Source organism: Micropterus dolomieu, linkage group LG09 (genome assembly GCF_021292245.1).
Source record: "Micropterus dolomieu isolate WLL.071019.BEF.003 ecotype Adirondacks linkage group LG09, ASM2129224v1, whole genome shotgun sequence".
NCBI classification, from domain to species: domain Eukaryota; kingdom Metazoa; phylum Chordata; class Actinopteri; order Centrarchiformes; family Centrarchidae; genus Micropterus; species Micropterus dolomieu.
Window position 1 is genome coordinate 14153116 of NC_060158.1, and position 15197 is coordinate 14168312.

General features: G+C 39.1%; 1 protein-coding gene across 1 annotated transcript in view; it reads left to right on the forward strand.

Annotated features, from left to right (window-relative positions):
- LOC123976789 (CUB and sushi domain-containing protein 3-like) overlaps positions 1-15197 on the forward strand; it is a 309765-nt gene that overhangs the window by 241070 nt on the left and 53498 nt on the right. Inside the window, exons 24-37 of the mRNA XM_046059131.1 lie at positions 904-1106; positions 1602-1793; positions 2139-2277; positions 3001-3188; positions 4239-4357; positions 4492-4567; positions 4702-4818; positions 9485-9598; positions 9712-9807; positions 10195-10398; positions 10625-10749; positions 11249-11345; positions 13699-13803; positions 13904-14022. Coding sequence (XP_045915087.1) covers positions 904-1106; positions 1602-1793; positions 2139-2277; positions 3001-3188; positions 4239-4357; positions 4492-4567; positions 4702-4818; positions 9485-9598; positions 9712-9807; positions 10195-10398; positions 10625-10749; positions 11249-11345; positions 13699-13803; positions 13904-14022 — 1894 coding nt within the window. The remainder of the gene's footprint in view (positions 1-903; positions 1107-1601; positions 1794-2138; positions 2278-3000; positions 3189-4238; positions 4358-4491; positions 4568-4701; positions 4819-9484; positions 9599-9711; positions 9808-10194; positions 10399-10624; positions 10750-11248; positions 11346-13698; positions 13804-13903; positions 14023-15197) is intronic.

Sequence of the window (15197 nt, forward strand, 5' to 3'; positions counted from 1 at the left end):
TGCAGCAGAAACTTTTTTGTAACCTTGGCCAGATCTGTGCCTTGCCACAATTCTGTCTCTGAGCTCTTCAGGCAGTTCCTTTGACCTCATGATTCTCATTTGCTCTGACATGCACTGTGAGCTGTAAGGTCTTATATAGACAGGTGTGTGGCTTTCCTAATCAAGTCCAATCAGTATAATCAAACACAGCTGGACTCAAATGAAGGTGTAGAACCATCTCAAGGATGATCAGAAGAAATAGACAGCACCTGAGTTAAATATGAGTGTCACGGCAAAGGGTCTGAATACTTATGACCATGTGATATTTCAGTTTTTCTTTTTTAATAAATTAGCAAAAATTTCTACATTTCTGTTTTTTTCTGTCAAGATGGGGTGCTGAGTGTACATTACTGAGAAATAAAATTAACTTTTTTGATTTTTGGAAAATGGCTGCAATGAAACAAAGAGTGAAAAATTTAAAGTGGTCTGAATACTTTCCGTACCCACTGTAAATATTTTTCTGGGAAAAATAATTCCCACTGAGTTAGTGTGCTAATCTGGATATGTGATTGTGTACGATAAGTGTGAATATGATGATACAAATGCTGAGTATGCCTAGTCTGTAATTGCAGCTTGGTTGTACCTGTTTGAACGACTATACTGAACATATTATTTCATATAATAGGTATATTGACATTCTTATGATCCTGTAAAAAATGGTTTTGAAACAAAATTGAAAAATTATCTCTCTTGGGTTTATATACTAAATCACAAACCATAAAACAGTTTCAAAGATTACAAAAAATATATATATAGCTATAGCCTTTCTTTGTTGTGAGCAAAATACATTTCTGATTTGATGAAGAGATACTGTTTACACTGTTAATAATAATCTTGTTTTTCTTTTTTTCATACAATTTACAGTCTTCAGTTCTTGTCCTTCGACACAGAAGCCAGCCACGACATGCTGAAGGTTTGGGATGGACCACCTGAGAACGAAATGTCTTTGTCAGAGCTTAGCGGGTCTCTGCTACCTGAGGGGATCCACTCCACACTGAACACTGTCACTGTTCAGTTTGAGACTGATTTTTACATCAGCAAGTCAGGATTCGCTATTCAGTTCTCCAGTGAGTAATGTTATTAAAATGAGAAAAGTTAGGGGTTTACCTACTGCTTTTGTCAGTTCTGGTATTTTGCTCTAAAGTTCCCTGTATCATTTTTGTATACATTTGTCTATAATGCGAGACTGTGATGACTGTACTAGGTTTTCAGGTTGCCAAAGAGGGACCGATGCTGTTTCTCTATGACTCTGAATATGTTAGTGGATTTTCATTGGAGTACAAATCTGATTATCAATCACATAATTAAGAATCCAAATCTGCATAATTGTTCTACTTGAAAACCTCCAGCTAGAAATTATCTTAACAGATATTTCATAATACAGGATAGGAAGCAGTTCCTTTAATTAGTACTGATTTTTTTACATTGAGTTAATGCATTAGCATGATAGTTATAGATCTCCAGTGAGACACAGATTTGTATAATTGCTCTCCCCTCTTTCTCCTCCACTCCCTCTTCTTCCTTCCTGTCCCCGCTTGGTTTCTCCCTCTCTCTCTGTCCAGGCTCAGTAGCTACAGCCTGCAGGGACCCAGGTGTACCAATGAATGGCAGCCGTAGTGGAGATGGCCGTGAGCCGGGGGATTCAGTGTCCTTTCAGTGCGACCCAGGATACGAGCTCCAGGGGGACGACAAAATCACCTGCATACAAGTGGATAACAGATACTACTGGCAGCCCAGCCCGCCTGTCTGCATAGGTGAAATATCCAGCTTCAGTATATTTATAGGGACATACAGTACAATAGGTGTACAACATACAGAACTGCAGTTGTTTAGGGCTCTCTACCTTGCTCAAGGACACATCAATGAGTGACTTAGAAGAGGGCTACTGAATACATGCATTATAATACTATTTCATTATCCTACCAACCTCACTCCATACTGCTGTTTTTGATTTAAAAATAATGAAAATGGTGTTGAGTGAATTAAAATTGTTGTTTTAAAATTGTTTTCATCCTGCATGGTTGAGCTAGAGTGAATTCTCTAATTTTTGAAGATTTTAGTAGAATGAATGTTTACCTTTGCTTGTGTTCCCATCATAGCTCCATGTGGAGGAAACCTAACTGGCTCCAATGGATTTATACTGTCTCCTAACTACCCACATCCCTACCCTCACTCCAAGGACTGTGACTGGCTCATCGCTGTCAACTCTGACTACGTCCTGTCGCTGGCCTTCATCAGGTAACCAGTTTTATTGCTTAACAATCTAAGTCCACTGACATTTTTTTTTATAGTGAAACATGCATTTATCCAGTATGGGTTGTGCTAAGCACAAATGGTTTTCAGAAAGGGCTGTAATTGATAAGAAAGACAGTATTTTCAGCTGCGGTCTTTCTAAACCAAACAAATGTGGAATGAGAATGGACTAGGCCATGTGAAAAATTTGACCTTTGGGTGCTAGAGAAGAATTTAGATCACCAAAATCATTAGGATTCATCCTCTGGCGACAATGAATGTCTGTCTGGTACATTTTAAACAGTTTTGGGCTGTTGAAAGAAATAATAACTCAGTATCAGATGATACAGGGTTTGCAAATATATTTTTGTTTATTTTGCAACATATGTCAAAAGCTGTATATCAGTTCTCAAAAACTGTATATCAAAAACTGTCAATAGTAGCTTCTGTTTTGTTTTTTTTACTGTATGAAGGCTTGAAAACCATTTGGGACCATGACACTGTTTTTCTAAAAATGGAAATTATGATATCTACCATTCAGTGCTCTAAAAAAATGCTCTTTAAATCTGCAAAGCTGACATCACTCTCAGGTCCTTTCTGCACATGCTTTCTAGTATGAAAAACAAAAACAAATCTAAATAATAATATTTATGTGCCCCTGCTCTCCCCATCTGCTTCCTGCTACCCCTTGTCCCTATGTGTTTTTTGTTTTTCTTAATCTGTGTCAAGTTTCAATATTGAGCCAAACTACGACTTCCTGTATATCTACGATGGTCCGGATAGCAACAGTCCTCTGATTGGTAGCTTCCAGGACAGCAAACTCCCAGAGCGGATAGAGAGCAGTTCGAATACCATGCATTTAGCATTCCGCAGTGATGGGTCTGTTTCTTACACTGGCTTTCACCTGGAATACAAAGGTAAAATGTTCTGCTTCCTTATATGCTGTGTAGTGTTTAGTGCTGGAATAGCTTCTCAATTTCTCAAGATTCAAGTTTGTATGAAAATATTTACAGCAGAGGGACTCTGGTATGATAAGTAAACACAACTACAATATTATCACAATCAACGAAGCGAAAGCAGCTCCCCGTCATTTATTTTGCATTCAGTATCTAATGATTTATGTCTTAAACTAAATGCCACCTGGAAAAAGACTCAACACACGGATGTCTTTCTCTGATGAAAAGAGAGAAATAAAAAACAGAAAGTAGACACACATTCCATCTGGGAGCCAATTTGTAACCGTCAATTGTTGAAAAATAATGTTAAATTACTCTGTTTGATGTAATTGCATTAGGGGCTGTTATCTCTCTTATCTGTTTTTTATAAGCAAGTTCACTTGTGAAAATACTGTTTAAGGTTTTCACACTTAACATGACAAAATGTTTCAGATGACTCCTGTGATGACAGAATGTCTCCAGGATGTGTTAAGAAATATTTAATTTTCACTCTGAACAAAGACCGCCTTACCCCTAAATGCAAATATATAAGCAGTTAAGTCTCCTACACTGATTTTGATAGATTTTGATGTAGATTTTCATTGAATGATTGCTCTCAACATTAAGTCCATGCTGAATTAGTGTCTGTTGAAATAGTCTGTTAGAGAGATGAGTTTGATTCACTTGCACAAAAGAATCAACATCGGCTTCATGTGGATTCAGGACTTAAGTCGTTGCAGGGTGGCCGCTAATCTTTTAGGAGGGGGGGCCAAAGCCATAATTTACAAGTTTTCATCTGGCATTCAAAAGCCGGGAGATGAAGTTATGGTTCTTGCTCCGTCTTTGGCAACGGCAGTTAAGTCAAACAGACTGTTAAAAAGGCCAACGGAATGCTTGCCGCATTTGATTATGGGGACACGGACAGGGACTTAGTTATTATTAATTTGACTTATTATTTATGTGTGCCTGTCGCTTTTTCTTTGGCTCATCCCCTCTCTCGCTTACTCCCTCCTTCTCTTTCTCTCTGTCCAGCCAAGTTGAGGGAATCATGTTTCGATCCAGGTGTGGTTCTGAATGGGACCAGGCTGGGATCCGATTATAAGCTTGGCTCTACAGTCACCTTCTATTGTGAGGCCGGATATGTTTTGCAGGTACAAAAAAAAAAAATACCTGGATGGATGGGTGGGTGGTTGGTTGGTTGGCTGGTTACTTCACTGGTTGGTTGGTTTGTTAGTTGATTGGTTAAATGGTGGGTCTTACATTAAAATGTAATTGTTTTTTCAAGGGCTATTCTACCCTAACCTGCAGTATGGGGGATGACGGAAGACCTGGATGGAACAGGGCATTACCTAGCTGTCAAGGTAACACACACTAAAACACAGATTGGACTAAATCATCCCTGCATTCACAGTTTATTTTAGTTAAACAATTGTTTATATTTTGTGTATGTGATAATGTAAGGCTTTATGTGTTGTGTGCACATGTGTGTCTCCAGCTCCCTGTGGAAGTCGTTCTATAGGATCAGAAGGGACTGTTTTATCTCCAAACTTCCCCAGAAACTATACTTCTGGACAGACATGTGTCTACTCTATATCTGTACCTAGAGAGTTTGGTAAGTCCATCCACACACACACACACACACACACACACACACACAGGATATTGCACACACAAGTTATTCAACAGGATCTTACCAAGTGAATACTAATATTTCACAGAATTACATATGGTACCTGTATGAATCTATTGTTAGTTATCTGTTGTGGGTGTGCTAGAGTAAAACTATTTCAATACAAAAGCTGTCAGTATTAAAGGGATTTATTCTTTATTCTTAAAAAGATTTCAAATGCAAATGTATAATGCTCTAAAGTTTAGGTGTCAAGACAACAGTCGAGAATGAAACCTGTGATCACAATTTTCTTTGACATTCTCCAATTTTAGTCTTTTACTGTGAAACAAAGTGACATTAAAACGTGTTTGATTTTTAATGGGGAGCCCCCTGAAGGAGCCCTTTGGGGTTTTTAACCCCTGAAAACAAGTAGAGATATTGCACATGATCAAAAGGTGCCCGCTGCCCATTTGTTTTTGATTCCAGGTCAGAGTTTCACCATTGAAGTGACATTCAAAGATGAGGCTGTTTTTATCTTGCCACTTTGATCGGTTGTCCTTAAGTCAGACATAAATGACGCATCATAAAATAATATGCATATTGTAGGGGCTTCCTCACATTAAATGAGGCTGTGTTGGGCTTCTGGGGACATTAGAGGAAATGTGAGTCTCCCCTCACACTTTCTTACATGCGTTTAGTTCTTCTCTCTCCAGTTAGATAGTGTGTGCACTATGTATTTATGCATGTGTTTCAGTACCTATGTCTTTTTTTGTTCAGTTGTGTTGTTATAAAGCACACGGGCACAAACCTGGTTTGATTTGATTATAACCTGACCTGAACTGTTGGAATATATATTATCTGTAACATATTCCAGTTATGTTCATATTAATGCCACAATCAAGTTGAGCATTAAAGTTCATTCTTGACCTTGAAAATAGTAGTTTCACAAAACAACAATCCCAACTCAAGGGCGACTTACTAGCTTAGATAGGTCATAGGTCTTCATGCAATTGGAGTTTGCTCAGTTGTCATGGAGATGGATTGGTTGACATGCAAGCTCAGTAGCTGTAATATGTGTAGGACTTAACAAAAATAAAAGCATTAAAGTTTATTTTTGACCTTTAGAAATAGTTTGACATTGTCTTCATCAGCAGCAGTGTTGGGCAAGTTAGTCAGAATTGTAATAAGTTAATAAGCATATTCATAAGAGCAGAAATGAGTGTGTTTTTTTTTTTTACAAAACTTATAATGTTTCTTAACGCCACTGGCTGAAATAAAAAAATGTAGCATGTCACTCCCTGCTTTTTAACTCGTGTTCTCCTGCTTAACGCCACTCTCCCCTGATGAGTGCATGCATCACTGGCAGTAGCGGCCTCCCGGTCAGCGCCAGAGTTTCTTTCTGTAAGTTTCACGTTGCTGTGCTGCTTTAGCAGATGCTCCAATAACTTAGATGAAAACTTTTTGCTGGTCACACAAAGTTTACAACAGACGACAATATTCTTTGCATCTTTGACTGTGACAAACTCACAATAAGGGCAATACTTACAGTTGTCGAAAGAACGCCTATCTCCCTCGTTCTTCACTCTTCCTTTAGCTTTTTGGCCAGCAGCCAACTTGAACAACATAAGGTCCCGCTTCTCGACTTGATCTGCCGTGCAATCGTGCATACATGTCAACATTATGTCAACGCAGTGTTACTTGGATTAATAACTGTAATATTATTACTGTTGGAAATAGCAATGTCTTACACTACTAGTAAGCTAGCAGGTGCACATTATGTTGGCATTGTGTTGCCAATGTAGTCAAACTATAAATATTGGTTAATTTTCAAAATGTGCAAATTTACTTTTGTGTCTCTAATATCTGATAATGACATCACATATTGGCATTTAAATTGTTGGTTTACTGATTATTAGAATGGCTAACTCATTGGGTTTGACTTGAGCTTTACAAACAATCGGTAATTGGTGGATATGATGTCCAATTATGCCCTGTGGTGTTATGAATAAATACCAGCTTTCCCTGAGGCTCATGATAGTTTCTGTCTCATTATATTTGCATAGCAGCTTTTGGAATGCCAGCTTCTCAGCTCCATGTAGACATTTTGACTGAAAGGAGCTCACATTTGGTTGGCCTACATATTGTACAAGACACACAGACAGCATCCCTGAACCTCCCACACAGAGCGAGAGACAGAGATTGTTTTGTTACGTTGTGTAAGTGCTTTACGTCATGCCCAGATTTGTGAAGCAGCTGTCATTCTAAAAAACAAAACATGTCTATAATTTGTGATCTTACAGCTATTGAAGGTTACAGGCTCAGTGTTGCAATATCAAAACGGTTTAATGATTAGAAGAGAATTTGAAAGCGAACCACTGGACAGGTATTAAATGGATGTTTCACCAGTCATACTAATGGCTCCTTCAGTGTTAACACCAGGTGGGGAAAACCCTTGGCTTTCATCCCTGTGGAGATGCCATAACTCCTGTTGAATGAGGATATGGCTGAGGACACCCACTCAAGCAGCTTATCAGGAGGCATGGCAGCTCTACAGGGATTGAGGACCAGGTTTCTACATCTGATGTGAAGAGTTGTAGAATCCTTTCAAATAAAAAGTAGATTGGTTTAAACTTTGCTGGACATGTTACAACATGGACTACTGAACCGGGTATACGTGAATGCAGTGCAGAAGGATTTCACATCCAACAAGCCATGTGGTTAACTCAGTGTGGGACAGCACTGCTGTTATCTGTGTGTGTGTGTGTGTGTGTGTGTGTGTGTGTGTGTGTGTGTGCTTGTGCGCGTATATGCGTGTGGCTGTGTTTGTGTGTCTTTCAGTGTTGGCATTAAAGGTATATATGTTGTTCGTTGTTATCTCAGTAACAAGTAAGTACGTAAGTAGGTAAAGTTTATTTGTTTAGCACCTTTCACAGATAAAAATCACAAAGTGCTTCGCAATAAAATGCAATGCAGAACTACAAAGTAAAATACAATGCATAAGAACATTTAAAAACAAATGGAAAACATAGAACAAAACCCATAGAAACCCCTCATCTAACTAAAAGCCTCCTTGAATAGCAGGCTTTTGAGTGAAATCTACTGTGATATCTGAAAGTGTGCTATTCCATGTAATGCTTATGAATCTGCGTATGAATTATGGCACATGTGTGTCCCCCCGCCTGAAATCGCTGCTCTTTTGAGACAGTTTAAGATGTGAACTCATCCACCTGCTCTGCAGTATGTCGATATTACAGCAAGGAATGATGGAAACCTTAATCACTCTGATTTTCTTAAAATCTATACATGGTGGGAGCTTTTAAGTATTTCTGCTGACAGGCAGTATGTTGTCATTCTTTATAACCACTCTACAGCATGCCCTTAAACACCTCCTTATGTACGACGATGGCATAACTATAAGATGTAAGTACAAGAGGTTAGAATCATCTACCCTGTAGAGCTAAACTCTGTTCTTGATGATTTGTTGTTTTGCATCTGCATAGGCAATTCAACTGCAATTGAAAATCCCCTGTTTTGTTTCTGCTCTGTATTCTTTGTCATTACTTTAACATGAAACGAGGATTTACATGAAAGCCGACAGGGTATTTTTTGTGAGTCAGAGTGATGTTTTAGCAAAATGCAGATCATGCTTTCAAAGAACTCCACAGAGAGAAACAGCCTTGTACAAAGTGACCAGTGACCTTCTTATAGCGGAATATCCTTGGCAATGTTCAGATTTAATCCTTTACACCTCAGCCTTTGGGGCCAGAGAGAGGGGGAGAGGGAGAGGGAGATGGAGAGGTTTTGTGTTGCGTGTGTGTGTGTGTGTGTGTGTGTGCGCGCGCGCATGTGTGTGTAGTCGGGGGGGCTGACTTCGTTGAGGCTGAAATTAATGTGATTTAACCTAAAGGACATCTTTCTATGTGCTGCAAACAAACAAATTTTCACAACACCTCCAGATTTGCATCTTAAGGCAACTTATGGATGATTTGTTGACACAGTGATCAACCAAGACAGAGGAAATTGTACTGGTTTAAGTAAATACGGGGCCTCAGACGACCCAGGGGGCTTCTAATGCTACTTGCCACCACAGCTGCACTATAATGTTCTTGGTTTAGCAGAGGAATCTCCAGCTATTATAGGGAGGTCTGGGTTTAATTCCTGACCACTGCAGCAGCCTTTTCACCTTTGATCATGCTGAAACTGAGTAAAACGTGGGTTTCTGGCACATGGGTTTGACAGGTTACAACTTGTACAATACGCCTTTCTTTCAACTCTAACTGCCTGAAATACTGTAGACAAGACAGACAAAAAACATGTTGCCCTACTGGCCATATGTTGACAAAAGTAAGTCAGTTTTGGCAAACACCAGCATCTCACACTAGCTGACAACACTGAACACTCTAGCCAGCTGATGAATTGGGTTCAGTTCGACTGGGGCGTAATGAAGATGAGGTGGTGTTTTGACTGTTAAGTGTTCTGATGTGTAATTTTGTGCCAGTAGTTGGCTTCAAATAGAAGTCGACATGGCAGCTTAATAAAATTTAAACTAGGTTTTACAAGTTAATTTTATTATTAGAAGGTCAGGCACAGACAGTGGCATGAAATAATACTTTGCGACCATTCAAGTGTGGTTAACTCATCAACTCGTTTTTTAATTTTTTGTCTCCAGTCCTCTTTGGTCAGTTTGTGTTGTTCCAGACATCTCTAAATGACGTGGTGGAAATCTACGATGGACCCACTCAACAAAACACGCTACTGTCTTCTCTCTCTGGGTCCCACTCTGGTAAGGATGAATTGATGGCTTGTTAGCTGGATGGACAGATACAAAACCTGAGCACTAACCGTATTGTACGTCTTTAATTCAGATCTTTTCTCTCTTTGACTCTGTCTCTCTAGGTGAGTCCCTCCCTCTGAGTTCGGGAAATCAGATCACGATAAAGTTTACCACAGTTGGACCAGAAACTGCTAAGGGTTTTCACTTCGTCTACCAAGGTCAGCCAATCACAAGTAGCCAAATTATTATTTATATTCAAATTTAATATCATTATTGTTATTAGTGGTAGTACTTGTATATGTTTTCAAAATTAGTGTTGCCAGAATCATTAAAACAGACATTTTCAAACAAATATTCAAATGTTCCCACAATAGCAGTAAGGTGTGTGTAGTGGTAATTACTACCCCACAAACCGTAACTTTCTGGGCCTATTGCTTAGCTCTTGTATGTTGTAGAAGTGGCCATTTTACATACAATGCCACCTTTTCATTTGTATGCATTTAACCTTTATTTAACCAGAAAAGCCACATTGAGAGTGCCATGGCCATATATATCGTTATCAATAAAGTTTTTTAATGGTTGTGGAATCTTCCTTATTTCTGCAGCTGTACCAAGGACCAGCTCCACCCAGTGCAGTTCAGTCCCTGAGCCGCGCTTTGGGAAGCGTCTCGGTAATGACTTTGCAGTTGGCTCCTTGGTGCAGTTCGAGTGCAACCCTGGTTATGTCCTGCATGGCTCTACTGCTATACGGTGCGAGAGTGTTCCAGACAACCTGGCACAATGGAATGACACCCTGCCAACATGCATAGGTAAATATGACTATTCAAAGTGCAGTAGCATCTTAAGATACGTTCTCAGGCATACGATGGACTCTCTACTTACTTACTCTCTCTAAAACAATTCAAAACAAATTCAGACAGTTGATATGCAGATAGCATTTCAATGTGGCCGAGACCCTAAGCCTAGTTATGCCCACTCTGTCACCCTGGCCTCAGGCTCTTTGGTCTCCTTTCTGCTCTCTCTCCTCTCTCTCAGTTCCCTGTGGGGGGGTGTTGACCTTTCGTCGAGGGACCATCCTGTCACCTGGATATCCAGAGCCCTACGACAACAACCAGAACTGTGTGTGGAAGGTCTCTGTTCCAGAAGGGGCTGGAATACAGGTAGTCCCAGTCGCACGCTGCTTCCTGGCTGACCTATGTATCATTGGCTTAAAAGCTGAGCAAGCAGGATGTCAAGGAAGATAAGATATTATTAGAAGCATGAATGGATGGATGGTTTGTGAGAGAGGGCCCATCCAGAGATAACTAGATAGGATCTAATCGTGAGAGATAATGCCTGATTGTGTGTAAGCTAAACCGCTCTCACGGACAAATACAAAGACAAAGATGCCTCTGATACAAAATGGAGTCTGATACAAATATTTGACAGACACCTCGCTGCGTTTTTTTTTCTTGACATTGAGTACGTGTGTTCTGTGTCATTTAACTTTTTTGGTTCAGTTTCATTGGATATTTACATCAGTTAACAGATCATGTGTTTTACTTTCTTCCTGAATTTGTTTTTAGAATGAGCAATACAGGTGCTTTTGTTGAAGACAATGAAACATGAGCTAACAAGAACAATCTGTGTCTTTCTCTTCGTCTTTATCTGCCTGTCTAGATACAAGTTGTGAGTTTTGCCACCGAGCATAACTGGGACTCTTTGGATTTTTACGATGGTGCCGACAACCACGCACCAAGACTGGGCAGCTACTCTGGTACACTGTTTTTTCAGTATTATGTACAGTGTTGTACATATGATGGCCATTCTTGCCAAAAAGTAATTTGGCGAATGAATGATTAAGCGTGAGACAAACTGCAAGAAATAAGCATTAGGAAATGATCTTGTTGTAATATAGCATATAGTTATATTAATATTTTAGTTGTGACAATTTTGATAGTGATAGTAGTAAGAGGGGACACTACTGAACTGAATTTTAAAGTAACAAAAAATATCAAAATAAAATTTCAGATGTAGGTGGTTGCAGTTTGATTTCAGTATATAGGGATAAAAATGTTTTAAGGCCAGGGCCCCTTTACATGCATTCATACTCTATGTAACAAAATAAAGAAGAAGCCCCTTGTCTTGTATAGCTTGACAGTTAAATGCAGTAGAGTTAGAAAAACATTGTGTGTTGTGTTTTGAGGCGTACACGATGCATGTGGCCCCCTGCTAAGAGTGCAGTTAAAATGGTTCCAGTCTGAGTCTCCCTGCAGGAGCTGAGGAACACACACAGTGACACCTGCCTGTTTATCTTTGATTCCTTGAAAGACATATGAGAAAATGTCGTCGCATAGCTAATTGATCCCGTTACACTCTGTAATGCTCTGCTAAGAATAGATATTTCCTAAGCAACTTATGACATGATGTGTCACATTAATTCCAAAACAATACAATGCATTTCTGAATTCTCCCAAAATTTACTACACAATGTGGTTAGGTATACTTTATACCTAAGGTAATGTAAGATGTTTGTTTTAACCCATGACATTTATGGTAGAGTTTAATATTTACAACTGATAATAAAGCAATCATATAAGTGGTATAAACCCTTATTGCAAGTTTTACATTGATTTATCACTATGATGTTTTATTGCTCTGCATGCCTTTTATGCAGCCAGTGAAATGTCTTTTGTGGCAGCTAAAATCTATTAATCCACACACCAGCAGCAGCACACATGCTGTGTCAATATGTTACCCACTGTTTTTTACAATCTTAATCAATTTTTATGTAAAAACGATGTTATATTCAATTATATTACTAATATAGTCAAATATTTCAAAATAATAATAATAATATTTCAAAATAAAAAAAAACTAGTAAACTAGTAAAAAAAAACCTAGTAAAAAAAAGTGAACTCATAATCCCAAAAAGAGTGTTGTACATTAGTGTGCCATTAGAGTGGCTAGTCCGAATATTGGCACTGATTTCCATGGAAGTGCCTCTTCTCCAGTGCTCCGGCAACTCATATTCAACCAAAAGATGTGTTCACTCTAGGTGAAGTAATTCAAGCAGCTGCCCAAAGGGAGTCAGCATGTTCTGGGAAGTCTTCTGATTATCTAGCTAGCTGTAGTGAATAATCTATGGAAGGGCTTGACTTCTTTATGACAAACTGGATAAGAGGTTTCATTATGGGCAATGAAATGACTTTGAGAGTGATTCTATTTCCATACAAAAATTCATTAATGTGTAAATACATGCAGGGCAATGATGCATTTTTTTTACTGTGATTATTTACAACTGCTAATTAATACTGTCATATATCCTAAAACAACAGTTATGGTTAAATCCATGTAGTTAATTATTCATCATCATTCATCATTTATTATTAAAATCTTTTTTTCCCCGATATGATAATGAATGAGATTTTTTCTGGAGTATTGAATGTGACCAGCAGGGGGGCCACAGACTATTCAAAAATGTACTAATTAATTTCCCTCACAACAGGCAACCAATAACATCCTTTGGCCTAATTCACTGTTCATTCAGAGGAATGCCTCTGTACCTTTGTAAGTTTTGCTGACACACCTGCCTCTGAACAACAAAACAGCATGTAAATCAAAACAAGACTTTGCTCGCTGCTCACTGGCCTCTGACAAAATTTAAAAACTCCACATGTGGCTAGTATCAGAAGATACTTTTACTACTGTTGCATCTTAATGCAAGACAATTACATTTTCACTGATAAAGATATTAGAGTTGGTTAATATCCCTTTACATTAAAGTACATCATCTACTATGTTATTGTGAAGGGCCCTGACAGGATTACACTGTTGCACTGTGCCAGCTTTGCTTCAGTAGTGCAGTCCTGTTTTTTTACTTTGTACTTTCCCTTGCCACGCTAAGTAGGTCAAGCCAACATTTTAAAAGTGGTTTCAAATAAAACAGATGTCTCATATAAAAGTAATTCCCCTCTCCCTCCTTCGAGAACACTTCACAAACAAAAAAACAAAAACAAAATGAAGGTTTGGGAGGCCTTTGTTGTTCCCTTTGCTGTCAGATAACTAAGATCATTTGAAAAATGTGATCATGATCCTCTGTTGCTCTCTTCCTCTCTCCATGCTTTCAGGCACCACCATCCCCCCTCTCCTGAATAGTACATCTAACAACCTCTATCTCAGCTTCAGCTCTGATATTAGTGTCTCAGCTGCTGGATTTCACCTGGAATATACAGGTACCATATTTGTCTAGTACACAGCTTTATCTGTGGCATTGCTATATATACATGACAACTGAAAGTTTTACAAACATATTTATTTCACATTTCTTAACAGCCATTGGTCTGGAGTCATGTCCAGAGCCCCAGACTCCAAGCTACGGAATAAGACAAGGAGACAGATTTATGGTGGGAGACGTCGTACAGTTTTCATGTGAACAAGGATACTCTCTTCAGGTAAAAGTACAACATATATGTTAGGGTGCCACTCGATGTAATGTCCAATTTTTTTTCCCAACATTTTCCAGGTCCCACCCCCTCATTCTGTTCCTTTTATGATGCATGTGAGAAGTTCATTCAGATATATTAATATTTACTGGTAGCTCAATGGGCTCAATGTTTTTATATTTACTTTCATTGCCATAAAATGTTATTTAATTCAAAATTTCTCTACCAAAGTAAATTAAACCTTGAGTAAGTATTGTTATAATTTTAGTTTTTAATCATTTAACTGTTTTCATATTCTGATTTGTGTTAATTATTTGGTTTAAATACTATGTAATCAGAATAATATTTTGGGGTTAGCACTATTGCAGCCGTAGTCAGTAGTATAGTTAAGTCTGTGCAGGGTCGTGAAGGGGCTGGAGCCAATCCCAGCTGTCATTGGTGAACCCTGTACGGGTTGCCCGTTAATCACAGGGCTAACAAGTCATACACACGTTCACACCTAAGGGCAAAGAGTCACCAATTAACCTATGCATGTCTTTGGACAGTGGGAGGAAGCAGGAGAACATGAAGAGAACCCACACAGACACAGGGAGAACATGCAAACCCCACAAAGAAAGGCCTGGGCCTCGATCCACAGAACCTCTTGCTATGAGGTGACAGTGCTGACCACTGCACCACCATGTCGCATCTGTGTGTCATGTTAATCTTAATTATTCTCATTTTTAGCGCCACCTACCAGTTATTTTCTGGTACAGTAAAGAAGGACACTTCAAGAGAGGTCACTTAACAAGAGCTTCTTCTGCAGCTGGTGCTTCTATTTGTTGAAGCGCAGTGCAGACATATACATTTAGGCTCTCAGAGCTTTCCACCGGGCTCGGTGATCTACAGTCTGAACATTTTCCGGTTTCGCCACCCAATTCCGAATGAACTGTCACATATGGTAAATGGGCTGTATTTGTATAGCACCTTTCTAGTCTTTTCGACCACTCAAAGTGCTTTACATTACATCACATTCACCCACCTATGAGCAGAGACCCAACTGCTCATCAGAAACAGAAATTAACTCATTCACACACTGATGGCACAGCCCCCAGGAGCAATTTCGGGTTCCCAACCTTCCTTTAAGGCGATGACCGTTCTACCCTGAGTCAAAGCCGCCCACTTATGCCACTTCAACACTTCCA